At 36.8% G+C, this 18299-nt stretch overlaps 1 protein-coding gene and 1 long non-coding RNA gene across 2 annotated transcripts; one reads left to right on the plus strand and one right to left on the minus strand.

The window, feature by feature from the left end:
* Positions 1–300: 300 nt before the first annotated feature.
* Positions 301–2358, minus strand: LOC108913064. Its single transcript, XM_018718530.1, has 2 exons — positions 2097–2358; positions 301–1478 (listed from the first exon to the last, which is right to left on the minus strand). Exons 1-2 carry the CDS (start codon positions 2356–2358, stop codon positions 301–303), a joined length of 1440 nt encoding a protein of 479 aa, XP_018574046.1.
* Positions 2359–3121: 763 nt separating this feature from the next.
* On the plus strand, positions 3122–4051 carry LOC111692193. The gene is made up of 2 exons (XR_002763169.1): positions 3122–3367; positions 3958–4051. It is a non-coding gene; the product is annotated as an uncharacterized LOC111692193 (long non-coding RNA).
* Positions 4052–18299: the final 14248 nt, after the last annotated feature.

An 18299-nucleotide genomic window follows, 5' to 3' on the forward strand; every position in this document is an offset into this window, starting at 1 on the left:
GTCCACGTCTAGACGGGGCAAGAGCTCCTTGAGTTCGATTTTGCGCCCCCGGAATCCGTCGACATTCCAGGAAGCAATTCTGAGAGACTGCACACTAGTCGGAGGGTCCATGTACTCCTGTAACAGAGATGGCATTTTACTGAAAAAAGCCGACATGGCGGCGTACATCTCCCGCATCTGTGCCAGCATGCTGGCCACATTTGCAGGTTCCGCACTCCTGTCGGTTTTGGGGCAACCCCTTGTGTGCCGCGGCGGGGGCCTGCTTTGGTCTGGCGGCGTCGGCGAAGCTCTTCGCCGCAGTCACCTTCGGGGGTGTGCCAACTTAGCCTGTGTTTTGTCGGCTTGGGAGTCTTCTTTGCGCTGCTGCTTTTTGCTCCCTGTCGTCTTCTTAGGGAAGCTAGGCCATCCGCGGTAGCTGGCAGGATGTTCGCCACCGCAGTTGGCGCACTTTGCCGGGATCTCGCGCTTCTTAGTGCAGTCTGCCGAGTGGTGACCTTCGCCGCATTTCACACACTTGACAGCTGCGGTGCAACGGCTCTGCGCGTGACCGAAGCATTGGCAGCGATGGCACTGCGTCGGCTCGGTTCTCGCCCTCTGCGATTCCACCCTGACGACTAGGTGGTAGCATCTTGTCACCTTGAGCAGGTCCTCTTGCTCCTGGGGGACTTGTACAAGTACTAGAGGGATGGGGGCCTTGTTCCTACGGCTCTTCATTATGAAAACAGATGTTATTTTGAAGCCCTGTACTTCGAGATCAGACCGAATTTCCTCGTTGGAAATTCCGTCTGGTAGCCCTCTGATCACGGCCCTCAGCAGCCGCTCGCTTGGGAGAGAGAAGGTGTGAAATTCCTTCCCTTCATCGGCGAGGACACGCGTGAGGCATCGATAATCGTCAGGCGTTTGCGGGTGAATGGCGATGCCTTCACCCGTTAACCTGGCCCTGGTGTAATTTATTTTTCTGTTGGTCAGACTCCTGCTGACCTCAGTCCACTGCTCCTTCTTGCGAAGGATGACAGGCGGTATCCTCTCGGCTTTCTCGGCAGGGGCCGCGCGCTCTGATGTCGTCGCTGGGACCTTCGCCTGTTCGGCGACAGGTGCTTCGTTCTCTTTTGATGGCTTCTTTTTAGCCTTGCAGGGCTCCTCCTCGGAACCCGACGAGGTCCCTGGCTTACCTCGCTTTACCCCTTTTGGGGTCTGTTGTCCCTTGAGGGCGTTTAACAGCTCGGCGTGCTGTTCTCGAGACCTCTTTTCAAGGTCGTCGAACGCCTTCCTCTGTTGCCTCAGCTCATCTCTGAGGTCGTCGATCATTTGCCGTAGTCTGGCATTCTCTGCTGCCAGCTCACTCTCACGGCTAGTTGTCTCCACGACCGACCCGGGAGTGCTAGGCCTGCTATCGCCGGCTTCGCTGCCACTCGAGCGTTCGCTCTCTATGGGGGTCGGAGATCTCGACATAGTGCCCTCCTCTCCGGCACCCGAATCTGAAAAATAAATGCCGGCGGTCTCTCTGCCTAGGCTGAGATAACGTCGGTCGTTAGTAGAAATTTTGCAATATAAAATTGCCAAAATATTTCTATAGATTGCCTTAATAAAGGCAGAATATTACTTGTCTTGTAAAAGACAGGTTTTGTGGGGCTCCCACTGCACTGTTCCTCGCACTGACACTCACTGCTGCACTGCACAAACTACGTCCGCACAGTTTGGCTGCTCGCTTGCTGATTTCATCCCTGAAAAACCATCCCTTTTATCTAGAAATTTTAGGTCCTTAAGGGTGAATTTCCCTAAACTATTGCGTATTTTGCAATCGTGACATTATGCTTTGCAATATTTCATCAGATTTCATTATCTTTCTAGAACTTTCTAGAAGATTTCATCAAAAACAGCAAAAGTAAACTGAGGGTTTCGATGCTCGATTCTGATTGGTCCACGACTTTGCGAGAAACGGTAATTTTCACCGATCTTTCTAAAAATTTATACAAAATATTTGACTAATTTACGTTCCGACGTTACTAATTGACTTGAATTTGACGTAATATACCGCTACATGTATATTACCTAATCCTTATCGATGATTACCATTCGCGAACGTTTCTTCTTACTCCGAAGAGGTACAACCGAAGCTATAGCGTCCTGGTAGGATATCAGGCTCTGGGATCGGGAAGCGTCGCTATCGGCAGGAAGTCCATCCAAACTAGCGGATTTCAACCCTGTGTGATCCTTGGCTTCTGACTGGCGACTACGGGAGCTACCACTGCCTAGAGGTCCAGTTGAGGAACTTGTAGAGTATTCGGACTGGGCATCTTCGTCTAAGTTTCCTAGTGGTGCAGGGCGTATGTCATCTATATGTATAGACGTCTTCATTGGGGTTGTTATATCCGGGTAGTCATAATCGGGTTGTCAAAATCGGGGTCAAAATCGGGAGTGATAATCAGGAGTCATGATCGGGGTGAGTGGCCTTTTGGGGTTAAAGGTCTATAAACCGGGCATATCCCATGCAGAGGGATCCCGGTTGGTTAAATCGGCCAACGGATGACGTGGGACGATTTGGGGGGGAGGAGATTCGAAACTCGCGGGGACAACTTCCGCGGGTTGTTGTCTAATATCTGTGGCCGAAGCCGTGGCGGGACGAAGGAGGATATCTTGCAGGATGATCACTCGGGAATGAGGCAAGGGTTCGTGTTTGGTTACAAACCACTCCTCATCCTCCGATGTGTACTTCCACAAATTTATCGACCTTGGGGGAAACGTGGAAGAGCTTGCGGTGGACCTTCCATTTCTCCGCAAGTCTCTTAATATACTTGGGGGAGGGTCTGTACTGAGGATACAAACTCTGCCGGGTAATCATGGCCTGGGCCATGGAGACGAGGACTTCATGGGCAGTCATCCGGGTAAGTAAAGTCCTTCATCTTTGTAATCTGCCCCACACAGCACATGACGTCCCTGGGATATCCTCATTTAGTCCTATATATCCTAATCGGGGATCTCACTCCTCAGGATATCCTGATGATATTTAAATAAGACAAGTAGATCCTATCAATATCCCAGTTGGGGATATCCCAGGTAAATCCAAACAGGATGTCCTGGAAATATTCTATGAAGTTGTTAAAAGCCGAACAATCTCCAATTTTGGGATATCCTAGGCAAATTCTAGAGTGATCCCATCCTGGGATGGTTCTTGGCTTTGCACAGTGCATGGTGCATGCGCAGTATGACATATTGACGACATGACCCGTATCTCGCCATTTTCTGTGTTTCTTTGTTTTATAAGTGCGTGACTCAATGACGTTTTTATTAATTTGAAAAGTGGAAAATGAAATTTAAAGCTTGTTAAAATAGTTAAGTGACGTGCATCAACCACCTGCTGGCAGAAGTAAGTATTTAAATTACCTTTGGTATTAAGGTATTAATATCATAGAATAAACATATAGGTTAGAATCGTATATAGTATTAACTAATTTTGTTCTTACTGTTTGTATCATGCAATAATTATATAATGCCTAAAGAACGCATTAAAAAAACATGTTTTCAAATATTTTTTATATAGAGCCTAATACCATTCAAAAATTAGAATAGTTTTTATCACTATTTGTAATAGATGTGTATAAGTGGTATCACCAAATCTACATAATATGTTCAAATCTATAATTTTTAGTTTTGAATGTGTTGTATATAGGTGTTCTGACAAAGGATTGTATCCCATAAATTTAATTAATTTATTATAGTTCTCTGTCTGTAATATTTGTACCAACATTGTGAGTTATAAGGATTACATTATAAATCGTAGGCAGAATTACGTATTATCTATTAGAATATTAGAATTAAATTTAATATCAACAGATTATAATCCATAGTTCATGAAATTAGAATAGTCTCGTTAAATGTATTTAATGAAAATTTTTGTTTTGTCACTCGTCTACAATGTAAATGTATTATTAACATACTTTTTCTACAAATTTACAGCTGGAATTTCACAAGCACATTGCACAAAAAATTGCCCAGAAAAAGATAATGGGGAGGGCATTAAAACATGTCGCGGCATGCAAATGAGAGACTATAAAAAGAGACCAGATCAACAGCACATAAGGAATAGTTATACATATAATACAAATAATAACTTAGTTGTGTATATAACTTTGTTTATATTCTGTAATAAAAAAGTTGGTTATATGTATCATAGAAAGAGTTGATTATATATATATAAGTACATGTGAAATTTGCTTTTTAAGTTTATATTTATAATGTGCAATGAATAAAAAAATTCAGTTCAATTTTATTTTTTTATTCAAGAACTCAGTTTAAAAATAAGTGCTATTAAAGTTTATATTTTATTCTCATGAAGTACTTTAGGTCTTATTTGTTCCAGTTTAAAAAAATGCCTCAAACCAGTTTTATGAATAATATGAACCGTTGATGTGTATATCTAAATAATTTGGAGATGTTTCTGAAAACTTGTATGTAGTCTTGTCTGTAGTAGTTGTTGTCTTAAACAGAAAAATATCTGCCGGTGGCTATGTTACAGAATTTTCTCGTCAGATTTTAGTAAGTGGGTGAGTAAAATGTTTAAAAAATACATACGTGTATCAACGATGGAATACTTCTTGCAGAAAAATGTAAAATGTCTTTAAATCTCATGAAAAGAGAATTTTAAAACTACCCTTTACGTATTTATGACGAATCTAATCGACAGATCCAAAATATTGTATTGTTAATTTTTATTCCAGTGGTATTCAAAGAAATCAAATCTCGTATTATAACCGAATAGATAAATGATCAGATTTCCCTTTTCATTTTTTTGTCAATATTTTTTTTTAATAAAAAATATTAGATGGAGTGGAAATGGCAAGCAAATGTTTTGGAAATTAGGTACGTATTTGATCTATAGAAATATTTAATACCACCCTGTAATTTTTTTTATTAGCCCAATAAGTACTAAAAATGTGCTGTATATAGCCCAGCTAATGTCCTGAGGACATCAACAGTAAAGCCTACGTTGTCCTCATTTGATCCACTGATAACCTGATAATAGCCCGGCTGATGTCCTGAGGACATCAACAGTAAAGCCTAGGTTGTCCTCATTTGATCCACTGATAACCTGACAATGTCCTGTATATAGCCAGGCGGATGTCCTCAGGACGTCACACGCAAAGCCGGGGAGGTTCCATTTGGATATCCCTGGTACATCCTGAGGTGATCGTGTACCTATCCGAGGATATCCTATATATATCCTGAAAAGTTATCCTCAGTACATCCTACGAATGTCACTGTGCTGTGTGGGGCTGTACTTGGTACGTTTTAAAAGGACGCGGGTCCTTCTCCATCTTCCTTCCATCTACTGCTTACTTCTACTGCGGTGGATTAGAGGTCATCCTCAATCCAGTTCGTCTCGTTTTCGATTCGACTCGAGCCTCGCGTTGGAGCGCCGTGTCAACGCTCGTGCTTTGCTTTTACAACAGTTTTGGCTCGTATGAGTATTTCCTGTTGTTATAGTAGTGACCACTTTTTTAAGTAATTATCTGTATATCCCTTTCAGCTTTTCCGAAAAAATGCACTACTAAACTTTGTCGGTTTGAGTTCCGATTCAACTCTTTAATTACTGAAGGTAATTAGACAATTTTACGAGCACTTAGGTTCCGGCGGACTTTGTATGTCGAAGGCAGGTAAGAAATCGGAATATCACTTCGTAGATTTATTTCACTTTATTCCCCGTACTTGCGGATGAAGACTAACTTGTAATTTGTTTGAGAAGAACTTGGTTGTAAACTTAGTATTGAACTGTTGAACTTCGGCGATAAACTGATTTCATCCCTGAAAAACCATCCCTTTTATCTAGAAATTTTAGGTCCTTAAGGGTGAATTTCCCTAAACTATTGCGTATTTTGCAATCGCGACATCATGCTTTGCAATATTTCATCAGATTTCATCATCTTTCTAGAACTTTCTAGAAGATTTCATCAAAAACAGCAAAAGTAAACTGAGGGTTTCGATGCTCGATTCTGATTGGTCCACGACTTTGCGAGGAACGAAATACTGACATCTGATTGGCTGAAGGCTTCACATAAATATATAAAGTGGTATAAAACGCAAATTTCAATTTTGTTTCGTTCATTTGCATAGTAGCCCTTCGGTCTACAACAAAAGCACGGTATATTTATAAATTATAATATTAAAAAACTGGATAAGAGTTTTTTTTATAATATACCAAACGTTTAGTTCTACAAAAATTATTTGAACATCTTATAACTACACAATTAAATATTAATTTTTTGTAAAGTACATTTAATTAATATACTTTTACTATTTTTCTTTATTTATTTACTGCAAAAAAATATTGTCGGGCAAATATTTATAAAGGTAGATATACCTATATTTTCTATATGTATACAGGGTGCTTCACGATAAGTGGCCTATTAAACGTTTCAGAGGTTTCAGAATGTTACAAGGGTTATAGTAGGGGAGCCCAAGAGGGGATTTTGGGAGTTACTCAAGCGCGGCAGATTAACATATGGGGGATACCTTGCACCCTGTTGAGTACCTCCACCATATCTAAGTCCTCTATATAAGGCCGCGCGTGTAGGGCAGCCAATCAGAATAGTAAAAAAAATCGATAGTTGGAAATACTCGAGCGCGTCAAATTAAGATATGATCGATTATTTACATGCTGAAAAGTGTGCATATCAATAATCTGACGATTTGAGCATGACGTAAGGCAGTCGGAAGGTCACAGAGTTGCAAAAAAAACGTCACCTCGACATTCTCGAGCGCGGTCGATTTTTTTTATTTTGAAGGAAATAATTCAAGGACAACGGGAAAAATATAATCTGCCGATTTCCACAAGCCGAAGTAACAAAAATCGTTAATAAAGTTTAGCGTGTGCAGCTGCAGGGAAATACATGTTGTGTTGAAACTCCGTCAGGAAACTCCGGGAGGTGATTCTATGGATTAAAACAATAGCAGTATGTAATGAATATTTTTTTCGAATTGTCAATTGTTTGCAAGTTACAGCTTGTCGAAGTTCATTTTTTTTTAATTTTTTTATTTAAATAATATTTAATTCATGTTCGATTAGTCTCTCATTTGGCACACCCACTAAGTAGATGAAGGTCTATTGGACCAGTCAGAGAAAAGTTAGTTAAAAGAACCAATTACAATTACAATTCTACTTCTTACATCATCCCTACTCCAAATTATTCTTAATCTAGTTATTCGAATCTGCATTCGGTAACTCTATATAATTTTCCTTTTCTTTACTCTTTATTTATTAATAAATAAATAACTAACTAGATAACTGGCAAAGCTAAAATAATTAAAAGAACAGTCCTAATTAGTATATAAAAATTTAACACGTGGTTTTATAATCTATTTAAAATTCCTTACAAAATGCTTAAAATTTTAACACATCTAAATTAATATAAATTCATACCTTTTGCACGATGTTTGCTGCACAATTTTTATCTGACAATGTGAAAAAATGTGCTCTATATGTATAGCGTGGAATTTTGCCAGACAGTGGTTCGAGTTAAATTGTCGGAGAACTTCCTCCACCTAATTTTATATGATAACTGTATAACAGTAATACCAATTTTCATTTCCGCTCTGGCCTCGATTTATTTTTAAAATCCCGCGGTAGACACATAGGCAACTGTGATTACAAGCCGATGATAGCCGATATTACAAAAGGTGTTATTAATAACCACGGTCATCTAATTGGACTTGTTCTGGACTGGTGCATACAGAGTAAAATGATATAACAAACAAGTGTGTATGTTATACTGCTCCACACCAAAGGATAAACATAATTGCCCATAGGTTATTATTTTTTAATTGAGCTGTTACTAATAATTATTGATGGTAAGTAAACAAATAAGCTAATAATGATTTATCAAAGTATGAAGAAATATTTGCCGCAATATAAGTATACAATATATTTTATTTTAAAAATGTTATTAAATAAATGACTAAAATTTTTTATTTGTAGGATGAAATTTTCCGAACTATCCAATTGTTTATGTCGAACGATACTAACTCATAAACAAATGGTTCGCAATACTTAACCTACTTAAACTAATGGAAAGAGAAAAAGATGAATGGATTCGATTGTATAGACGGCCGCTACCCCAAACCTACTACCGAACTCTCGCCATGTGGGAAACTTAGTTGTTGTATGTCCGCTCACAGGATCAATTTGCGCTTTTCCTAGGCGCTAGGAAAGCCTCGTGAGTGACCCTGGCTACAAAATACATAGCCACGACGAAGAGAATCAACAGCAGATTGAAAGCCGCTGCCCCCCACACTAACGCATCGCGAAGAAATAGAAGAAGTTAAAGAGGAAAATCCTATTAAGAAGTTGAGAGTGATTTAAATCATCTCTCGAGATGTAGGATGACACCCCAACACCATATATAGCCGGTGATCCGCTAAATTTTGGGTTAACCAAAAAACAAAAAATCCGCTATGAGGGTACTCTTATGTCCAACACGATGAATCACCCCGCAGGCTGATAACTAAACCGTCAAAATGCACACAGTATATGAATCGCATGATAGCGTTGCAAAGCCTCGACTTTAACAAACGGCAAAACTCACCCCCTCGGATCCAGTCTCACCATTAAAGGTAACCAGTCCGCAGCCGAACCATCCCTGCAAGACGTAAGCCTCTCAGCTCAACTTACGCAGTACGACATAATCGTAACAAGTCAAAAATCTTACAACTAACCGTTAAACTAATTAAGGATGGTCGAAGTTGCGTTAACTCAAGCATCCATTCACCACCAGAGGTAAGCGAACCATATCCTTAACTTTAAATACTATCAATTTAAGCATCTATCCAAGTGCTTTTCGCAAAGAACTTAAATCAACAGTACAAAAAATTCTCGATGAAACTAATTTGAAAATTTTTTGGTGTATTACCTACAAAAGCAAGCCTTAATGCATAATAATTATCTCTACTATATACAACTTATCTTAATAGTACTATATACAGAGTGTTGCCCGTAAATATACCAAAATTTCCTTTTACTACCACTTGTGTGATATCTAAATCTTACTTATTTCTTAATCTAACTTAATCTCACTAGTGTTTCGCTAGCATTTTGCTATTGTTTTGCTAGTGTTTTGGCCAAAACTAACTACATTACTTTACAACTATCTGTACAAAATTTTATCCCCTCTACCAAAAATCTATCTAGGAATGATTTAACGGTAGCTTTTTCATTTCAAAAAACTTTAGGCAGTTTTTTCAACTCTGACTTATGTGAACTTTCGTGATGCTCACATAATACCAAATATCTCACAAATACAGAGTGATCCAAAAATATCTTTTCTAAAAATCACTAATACATCAAAATTTTAACCAAAAGAATACAGGCTGTCTACTATAAGAGGGCCACTCCTATGTATCTCGCTTAATATACGACGCACGTCAAAAATCTTTATATATTTTTTGTTACATTTTTTGAGGCCTTTATGCCTGTAGAAACAAATTTGAGATCCATCACTCACTTTGTGAGTAATCATAAAAAAACAGGAAAAGTACCGAAAGTTTAGGGTCGTTTAACTTTTTTATTTTAAGAGATAGAGAAAACTTATTTTAATAAAATTTCATGGCAAAATTGATATCTTTCACCTGGTATAAACAGATTTTAGAACTATCGTATGTAAATTGCTGCGCCCTCTACACGGACAAAAAAAAAATTGTTATCGAAGTCGGCTATGGCCACAAAAAAATTGCTTGTTTTTTCTTCTTTAATGCGATATACTACATGTCCCATTTATCTTTTACATTTATTACATTTTTTATAATTTTGATGTAAAAAATATAAACATTTTCGTGATGTTTAAGTTAATGTATAAATTGTTTTAAACACGTCAAATATAAAAAAAAAAAAAAAATATAATGTACTTCTTTTAAGAAAAATACAAAGTTTCTTATTACATTATTATACTATTGGTTTTTACATTAGAGAGAACTGAGCCTTAAACATTGTTTTTGCACGGATAAAGCAGCTTGCTAAGTGTAGCAAGCTATGACCAGTAATGTCAACATTTGACAAATTGTTTATTGTTGTCATCTGTTGGTTTGAAAATTGTTGTTGTAATTGTTATTTAAAAAACTATAATTTTTAATAAAAATGGTATTTTCAAATATTGAGAAGTATAATATGTTTGTGTTGTATTGTCAATACAATTTCAATTCTGCTCAAGCACTGGCGGAATATAGAAATAAATTCCCAAATGCCGCCCAACCCAACAGAAGAACTTTTTCAAAATTACGAGAAAACCTTCGAAGATATGGATCTTTTAAGAAGGACAGGGGAATAAAATCAGCTAATGTTGTTAATAACATAGGTAATGCTAACAGAATTTTAAATTATGTGAATAGGAAAAATGAACAAAACACTGATACATCTTTGAGAGAAATTGCAGTAAACTGCAATGTAAAGAAGGATAGTGCAAGAAGAATATTGCGAAAAAATGGTTTCAGATGTTATAAGGTGAAAAAAGTGCATCACTTGAGAGAGGCAGATAAACCGAGGAGATTAAGATTCTGTAGGTGGTTACAAGAAAGAAGGAGGGAAGATCCTTTTATATGCAGAAGAATTCTGTGGTCAGATGAGTCAAACTTCTCTAATAATGGATTTTTTAATAGAAATATTCACTTCAAATGGACTAATGGTAATTTACATTGGCACAGAGAAACCGCATTTCAACAGAGGTTTTCAATAAACGTTTGGGTAGGAATTCTTGATACCAAAATCATAGGACCTTACTTCTATGATGGTAAACTGACGGGTGCCAGATATCGCAGATTCTTGGAAAATGAATTTAGCGAGTTGTTAGATGATTTGCCACTCGAAAATAGACAAAACTTTATTTATTTTCAGCAAGATGGAGCACCGCCACACAATTCGGAAATTGCTCAGAATTACCTTCATCAACAATTTCCAGGACGCTGGTTGGGTACACATGGACCCATTGAATGGCCAGCCCGTTCTCCGGATTTGTCACCCCTTGACTTTTTCTTTTGGGGTTATATAAAAGATAAAGTCTTCCATAGTATACCTGAAACTGTGGAAGATCTAAAGTTAAAAGTAAGAGAAGCTTGTGCCTCGGTGCCTCCTGAAATCCTAAGAAACGTAATAAATGCTGTACCAAGGAGGGTCCGACTATGCGTCAGAAATCGAGGTGGCCTGTTTGAGCATCTTACTTAAATTATTATTATTTGTATGTGTTAGTTATACTAGTATTAGCTGTTAAATTAAATATTTTTGAATTTTTTAGTTTTAAGATTACCTTTTCTGATCTAAATTTAAATAAAAATTGTTTATAATTTAGCACTACTTATTTTTACTATTGAACTAATAACAATTGAATCAATTAAATTAATGTTTTGAGAATTAAGAGCACCTCAATTCAAACGTAAAATGTAGGTACCTTGTTATCGCTATCGAAAATTAATGCGTAAATATGTACCAGTTTTTTATTATAATAATTAATATTCTTATAAAAATATTCTTTGTTACAAAATTAAATTCGTCTGATCAGGAATGTCGCATTATAAGAGGCACTTTTTTCTCTGTAACTACTTACAGAATTTTTAGAGCTTTCCTCTTCCTCAAATGACATACACTTTTTTATTTTATAACACCTTCAAAATGATAGTTTTTCAAATAACAATTTTCAAGCCAACAGTTACATATAACAATAAACAGTTTGCCAAATGATTACATTACTGGGGTCATAGGGGTAACACATTTGTTTTTACAGCTTGCGACATTTAGCGTAAGCTACTTTCTCTGTGAAAGAACAATGTTGAAGGCTTAATTCTCTCTAATGCAAAAACCAATACTATAGTAAAGTAATAAGAAAATCTGTATTTTGCTTAAAAGAAATACATTATATTTATTAATTTTTTTGTAGTTATGTTTAAAACAAATTTCTACATTAACAAGCAATACGAACATTTTTATATTTTTTTATATCAAAATTATAAAAATTGTAATAAATATAAAAGATGAAGGCGACATGTAGTATATCGCAGGAAAGAGGAAAAAACAAGCAATTTTTTTGTGGCCATAGCCTACTTCGATGACAATTTTTTTTTGCCCGTGTAGAGGGCGCAGCAATTTACATACGATAGTTAAAAAATCTGTTTACACCAGGTGAAAGATATCAATTTTGCCATGAAATTTTATTAAAATAAGTTTTCTCTATCTCTTAAAATAAAAAACTTAAACGATCCTAAACTTTCGGTACTTTTCCGGTTTTTTTATGATTACTCACAAAGTTGGCCATGGATCTCAAATTTGTTTCTATGAGCATAAAGGCCTTAAAAAATGCAACAAAAACATATAAAGATTTTTGACGTGCGACGTATATTAAGCGAGATACATAGAAGGGGCCCTCTTACAGTAGACAGCCTGTATATTGTATGTAGCTTTTTATATTATTTTACTTATCAAAGACATTAAAATGCTTGCATAAAATAATTTTTCAAGTACTAAATTCAAAGATAAAAAATCTAGAATATATGTTAAATATTCTTGGTAAACAATATATCTAAGCACATTTATATTGCTAATCTGTTGTTAATCAGATATCGATCTCCCAGATACGGTTTCAAGTCACTAATGTAATATACCCCTATCTTATCTAGATTTTCTAGCTCGTAAGCTATATACTTTACGAATTCTACACAATACATATCGCGGTGCTAATTTTGCAGAAAAATGTCTAGTCGCATCTGACTTTACAAAATTTCGTTTCCAAACTAACTGTCCCTCTTCGAACACAAAACTTCTCCTACGGAGATTGTAGTAGTGACAGTTTTTTCGATAAGCCTCATCTAATTTTTTCTGTACATCCCGGTAAACTTCTGGTATATTTTCAAGTTCTTGAGCATAACTTTCTCTATCCCCTTGATCTACATCATTTTGTCTTTCACTCGCGTTTCCATAATATTTCCCTGTAATTGGAACTTTTCTCCCGAACGTTAAATAAACTGGGGTATAACCAGTGCTTTCGTGCGTTGCTACTCTCATAGCATGAGCGATTTGTTGTATATTTTTATCCCAGTCGCGGTGATTGGATTTTATATAACTTCGAATCGCTTTTCCGATTACTCGGTTTGCTCTTTCCGTGGGATTTGATTGAGGGTGATATGCGAAATTAAACCAAAGCTTTTGTATTTCATATTTATATATGAATGACTTAAATAATTTACCGGTATGGGCTGGAGCGTTATCTAGTACTAAGATCTGAGGTACACCATAAACTAAAAATACCTCATTTTCTAAAAATTAAGTTATCGCCTGGGCTGTCGCCTGTCTAAGAGGTTTCATGACAGTGTATTTGGTAAAGAAGTCATTAGCTACGACTAAAAAACTAAAACCATGCGTAGAACGCGGTAATGGACCTAAAACGTCTACACTGACTAACTGAAAAGGATAAGAAACCCTTTTTTGATTTCCCTTTAAACCAAAAGGTGAAGTGTTAGGCATTTTTTGCTCCCCACAAGCTTTACAATATCTAATATATTGTAAAACCTGCTGCCTAAGTTGAGGCCAATAATGATCTTCCGCAACGTTTTATAAACCCCAAAATGCGCTGAAGTACTTGGATTATGATTTTTTGCGATTATCCCAATTCTTTGTTTTTTTTGGAACAACTAACTTCCACTCTGATATGTTTGTTTTAAGTAAACGCGACCCGGTATATTTATATATGTAACCATTTTTAACTAACAGAACTAGAATATTTATCAGGAAATTTATTTATATTATCTCTTATTTTTAGGTACCAAGATCGCCTAAATGGACTCCGAGAACATTAACATGGTTTGGATATTCCAAAAACTGACCTTCTAAGTCTACATCTAGCTCACCTGGTGACGACTGTGAGGCTTCTTCACTTGGAGTGGGAAACGAACGCGACAGTGCATCTGGAACTACATTCTGCTTACCCTTTACATGAACTATGTCAAAATCAAACTGTCTTAACTTGACTAACCATCTAGCTAATCTACCTGAGGGGTTAGCGAGATTTTTTAACCATTTTAAATTAGCATGATCTGTGATTACAGTAAAATGACTGCCCTCAACAAAACCTCTGAATTTCTCTATGCCAAACAATACGGCTGTTAATTCCAAATCGTGAGCGGAATAATTACGTTCAGATTTAGTTAAACTTCTACTAGCGTAAGAAATAATTCTTTCTACACCTTCTTGTTCTTGGATTAGTACCGCTGCAAGTCCGACTTGACTCGCATCAGTTTGTATTTGAAAAGGTTTTGAAAAATCAGCTGACGCCAGCACGGGTTTAGACATTAAAATAGATTTTATCTCACAAAAAGCTCGTTCCGCTTGTTCGTTCCAACGAATTGATTGACCTTTCTTTTTACCTTTCAATAAATTATTAATAGGCGCTAGTAAAGTATTACATCCGGGTAAAAATCGTCTATACCACGATAGCATACATACAAATCTTTTAATTTCCGTAGTGTTTCTCGGCCTAGGGTAATTTACCATCGCTTGTACCTTTTCCGGATCTATTTTTAAGCCGTTAGCATCAACTAAATATCCTAGATACTTTAATAAGTTCTTAAAAAATTTACATTTCTCAAAATTTACTGTTAAATTAGCATCTAATAATCGCTCATAAACTTCCGTTAATATATCGATATGTTCCGTGAAGCTACTTGACGTAATAATTATATCGTCTAAATATACGAAAACTTTAGGTGTTAACTCAGGTTCAAAAATAGTATCCATCAGTCTCTGCTGCATCTGCGCACTATTTGTCAATCCAAACGGAAGGACTGTAAAATGATCTCTTCCCGTTACAGAAAATGCAGTTTTTTCCTTACCGACTCATCGAGAGGCAGCTGCCAAAACGCATTTTTAAGGTCTACAGATGAGATGTATTTAGCATCTCGAACGTCATCTACTCTAGGTAATGGATATGAATCTTATTTAGTTACCGAATTTAACGTAGCGTCTATACAAAAACGATAGGTGTTATCTGGCTTCTTAACAAGAATAACCAGTGAATTCCAACTACTATAAGAACGTTCTACTACTTTTAGGGAAAGCATTTTATCTAAATTTTCCTGTAAATGTTTGAGCATATACGGAGATAAACGATATTGTTGACTTTTAATGGGGACGGCATCTCCGGTATCTATGGTTGCCGTTAGTTTGTGCGTTCTACCTAGTTTTTTATCCGATGACAATGATTTAAACAGATTTATTAATTTTTTAATCTCTTTTGTCTGACTCTCAGTGAACTTTGGTTTATTATTGTTATCCAAATTTTCATTTAATGTTTCCGCAGACATTACATTTAATGTATTACGACACAAATTACTGAATATATTCCAGGAATTATTTTTAAAATCTACGACTAGTTCAAACAATTGACAAAAATCAGCCCCTAAAATAAAAGAATACTGTAATGATGGAACTATGCTAACTTTTAAAAATTTACATTGGCCCTCTATATTGATCGGAATTTGTGCTTCGCCTGTTATTTTTTGTTTAGATCCGTCCGCTACCGTTACAAAGTTCTTTTTGCTTTTCGTTATTTTGACCCTAAATTTATTTAACGTTTCGATCCCAAATTTACCAACTATAGACGAATTTGCCCCTAACTATCTAATAAACAAGTTATTGTTTCACCAAACATACAAATCGATATATATGGACGATTATCTAAGGGTTTATTTACAAATAATGGTAATGAATTGTCACTATCATTACCTACCAAAAATTTTTTAACTGCGTCTAACCATTTTTTCCAATCACTTAGATCTGTTTTAGGTGAACAACTAAATTTTTGAAAACCAGATTTTAAACTAATTTTACTACGTCTTAAATTATTATTTACAAAAACACGAGAATAAGATTTTGAATTTTTACTATCACCAAAACTATGACTTTTACCTTTGTTATTCGTGGGTAAAAATCGGTCAATATTTTTTACCTCATTAACTAGTTTTTTCTGCAATTTGAAGTTACTTTTCTTAAAGCCTTTCGAACCACAAGAATAACAAAATATGTTTCTGTTGAATATTAACGATATTGCATAAGACTACATGTAATATATTCAGTAACCCAAAGAGTAATAAAGTAATAAACAACCGAAGGGACAGTTTCTTGACCTGCAAGAACGATATTGCATAAGACTACATGTAATATATTTAGTAACCCAAAGAGTAATAAAGTAATAAACAACCGAAGGGACAGTTTCTTGACCTGCAAGAACGATATTGCATAAGACTACATGTAATATATTTAGTAACCCAAAGAGTAATAAAGTAATAAACAACCGAAGGGACAGTTTCTTGACCTGCAAGTACGGAGGGCACCTAGGACCGACCGACCACCCAGTTAGTTAGTTCTTTCCAAGCATTCAAACACGCCGCGTCTACTTTCGATATATTGTATTTCTGTATTAGTCATTTATAACAATTCTTGTTTTATCAATAAACAATTGCAGTTATGTGTTCCAAATAAAACGATTCATTCCACTGAACCACTCCGACAGGTTATGGGCCCAGGATATTTGGAATTCAAAGCAAGTATTAAATATTGATTATAAAAAGAAATCAGTGACAGTTAAAAATGGCTCAAGGCACAAGTGCGCGATATACAGTTGAAAAACTAAACAACGAAAACTACGCAGTATGGTGCTACAAGATGGAAATGCTACTCAAGAAAGAAAAAGTGTGGGAAGTGATTAAATCGAATGCACCGAATCCAGTGAACCAACAATGGAAAGACAACGACGAACAAGCTCTCTCATCTATAGCATTAAACATAGAAGACAATCAGATTTGTCACATTCGTGGCGCTGAAAGTGCAAAGGATGCTTGGACACGTCTAAAGGATTATCATCAAAAGGCATCGCTGAGTAGTGTAGTGTTCTTGTTGAAAAATTTATGCACGCTGCGATTAGCTGAAGGTGAAGATATGGAAAATCACGTAACAACGTACACTGACATTGTGGATAAATTAGCGGCGTTAGGAGAACCACTAAAAGACAAATTGCAGGCTGCAATGTTGCTTGTAAGTTTGCCTAACTCATACGACCCTTTAATATCTGCAATTGAAAGCAGACCAGACAAAGACTTTACATTTGAATTTGTCAAAAGCAAGTTAAGGGATGAGTACAAGCGACGGAAAAACCAAGCAAATAGCGGCGACAGTGAAACTGCGATGAAAGCAAATTTTCAGTCACATAAGTCTTCAGAAAAGTCGAATAAATCGACGTGTTTCTTCTGCAAGAAAATAGGCCACTTGAAGCCGGAATGTCGAAAATTTGCCAAGTGGAAAGCCAAGCAACAGAGCAAACAAGATTCTGCAAAAACAGTGAATGAAAGCATCGACTTGTGTAAAGTGGTTACATATGTAGACACGGAATTATGTCTAAAAAGTGTCGAAGAAAAATCAAATCCATGGATCGTCGATTCAGGAGCCACGTCGCATATGGCAAATTCAAAGGAATTGTTCACGACGCTCGACGAAACCATAAAAGGAATAGTTCGCTTCGCGGATAAAGAAGGATCGGCAAAGGTATTGGGTTCCGGGTTAGTGTCATTGAACTGTGCAGTGAACAATAAAGTAGTAAAACTGCAGGCCCAGAACGTGCTCTACGTACCGAAGCTGGCGTCTAACCTTTTGTCAGTAAAACAGTTGGTCAAAGACGGTTATGATGTGAAGTTTTGTTCAGAAAAGGGACAGTGCGAGATAATTAAGGAAGGGCATATTCACGATACAGCACGTTTATCACCCGAATTGTACGAACTAAGAACGCATGAAGCTTTTACAACGGTACAGCTTAAACACAAAGCATTTTGCGAGCACTGGTGGCACGAAAGATTTGGCCATCGAGACATCACCGCCATAAAACTATTAGCGAAGAAGAACATGGTCACCGACATGAAGATAGAAGAGTGCGAAATAAGCAATCATTTTTGTGAGTGCTGCGTAAAGGGGAAGCAGACGAGGAAACCTTTTCCAAAGCACGCAGGTAAAAACTCGACCGAGATTTTACAACTAGTGCACACAGATGTCTGCGGGCCAATAAACCCGCCCACTCCTCGAAATAAGAAGTACGCCCTAACTATAATCGACGATTATAGCAGGTATACGCACGTATATCTTTTGGAGAGGAAATCCGAAGCCGCTGTAAAAATCAAGGAATTTGTCCAGATGACAAAAACAGCCTTTGGAAAGAAGCCAAAAATCATTCGATCAGATAGAGGACTTGAATATGTTAACGCGGAATTAACGTCATTCATGAAAAAGG

This window comes from Anoplophora glabripennis, unplaced genomic scaffold, assembly GCF_000390285.2.
Source record: "Anoplophora glabripennis isolate ALB-LARVAE unplaced genomic scaffold, Agla_2.0 scaffold1031, whole genome shotgun sequence".
In the NCBI taxonomy this organism is placed as follows: domain Eukaryota; kingdom Metazoa; phylum Arthropoda; class Insecta; order Coleoptera; family Cerambycidae; genus Anoplophora; species Anoplophora glabripennis.

Bases quoted from the DNA above. Each gene is read 5' to 3' on its own strand.
- LOC108913064 (XM_018718530.1), bottom strand. From the start codon at position 2,358: ATGAAGACGTCTATACATATAGATGACATACGCCCTGCACCACTAGGA. The intron at 1,479-2,096 runs GTAAGAAGAAAC...TTTATTTTTCAG, and splicing joins TTCGGTTGTACCTCTTCGGA to ATTCGGGTGCCGGAGAGGAG.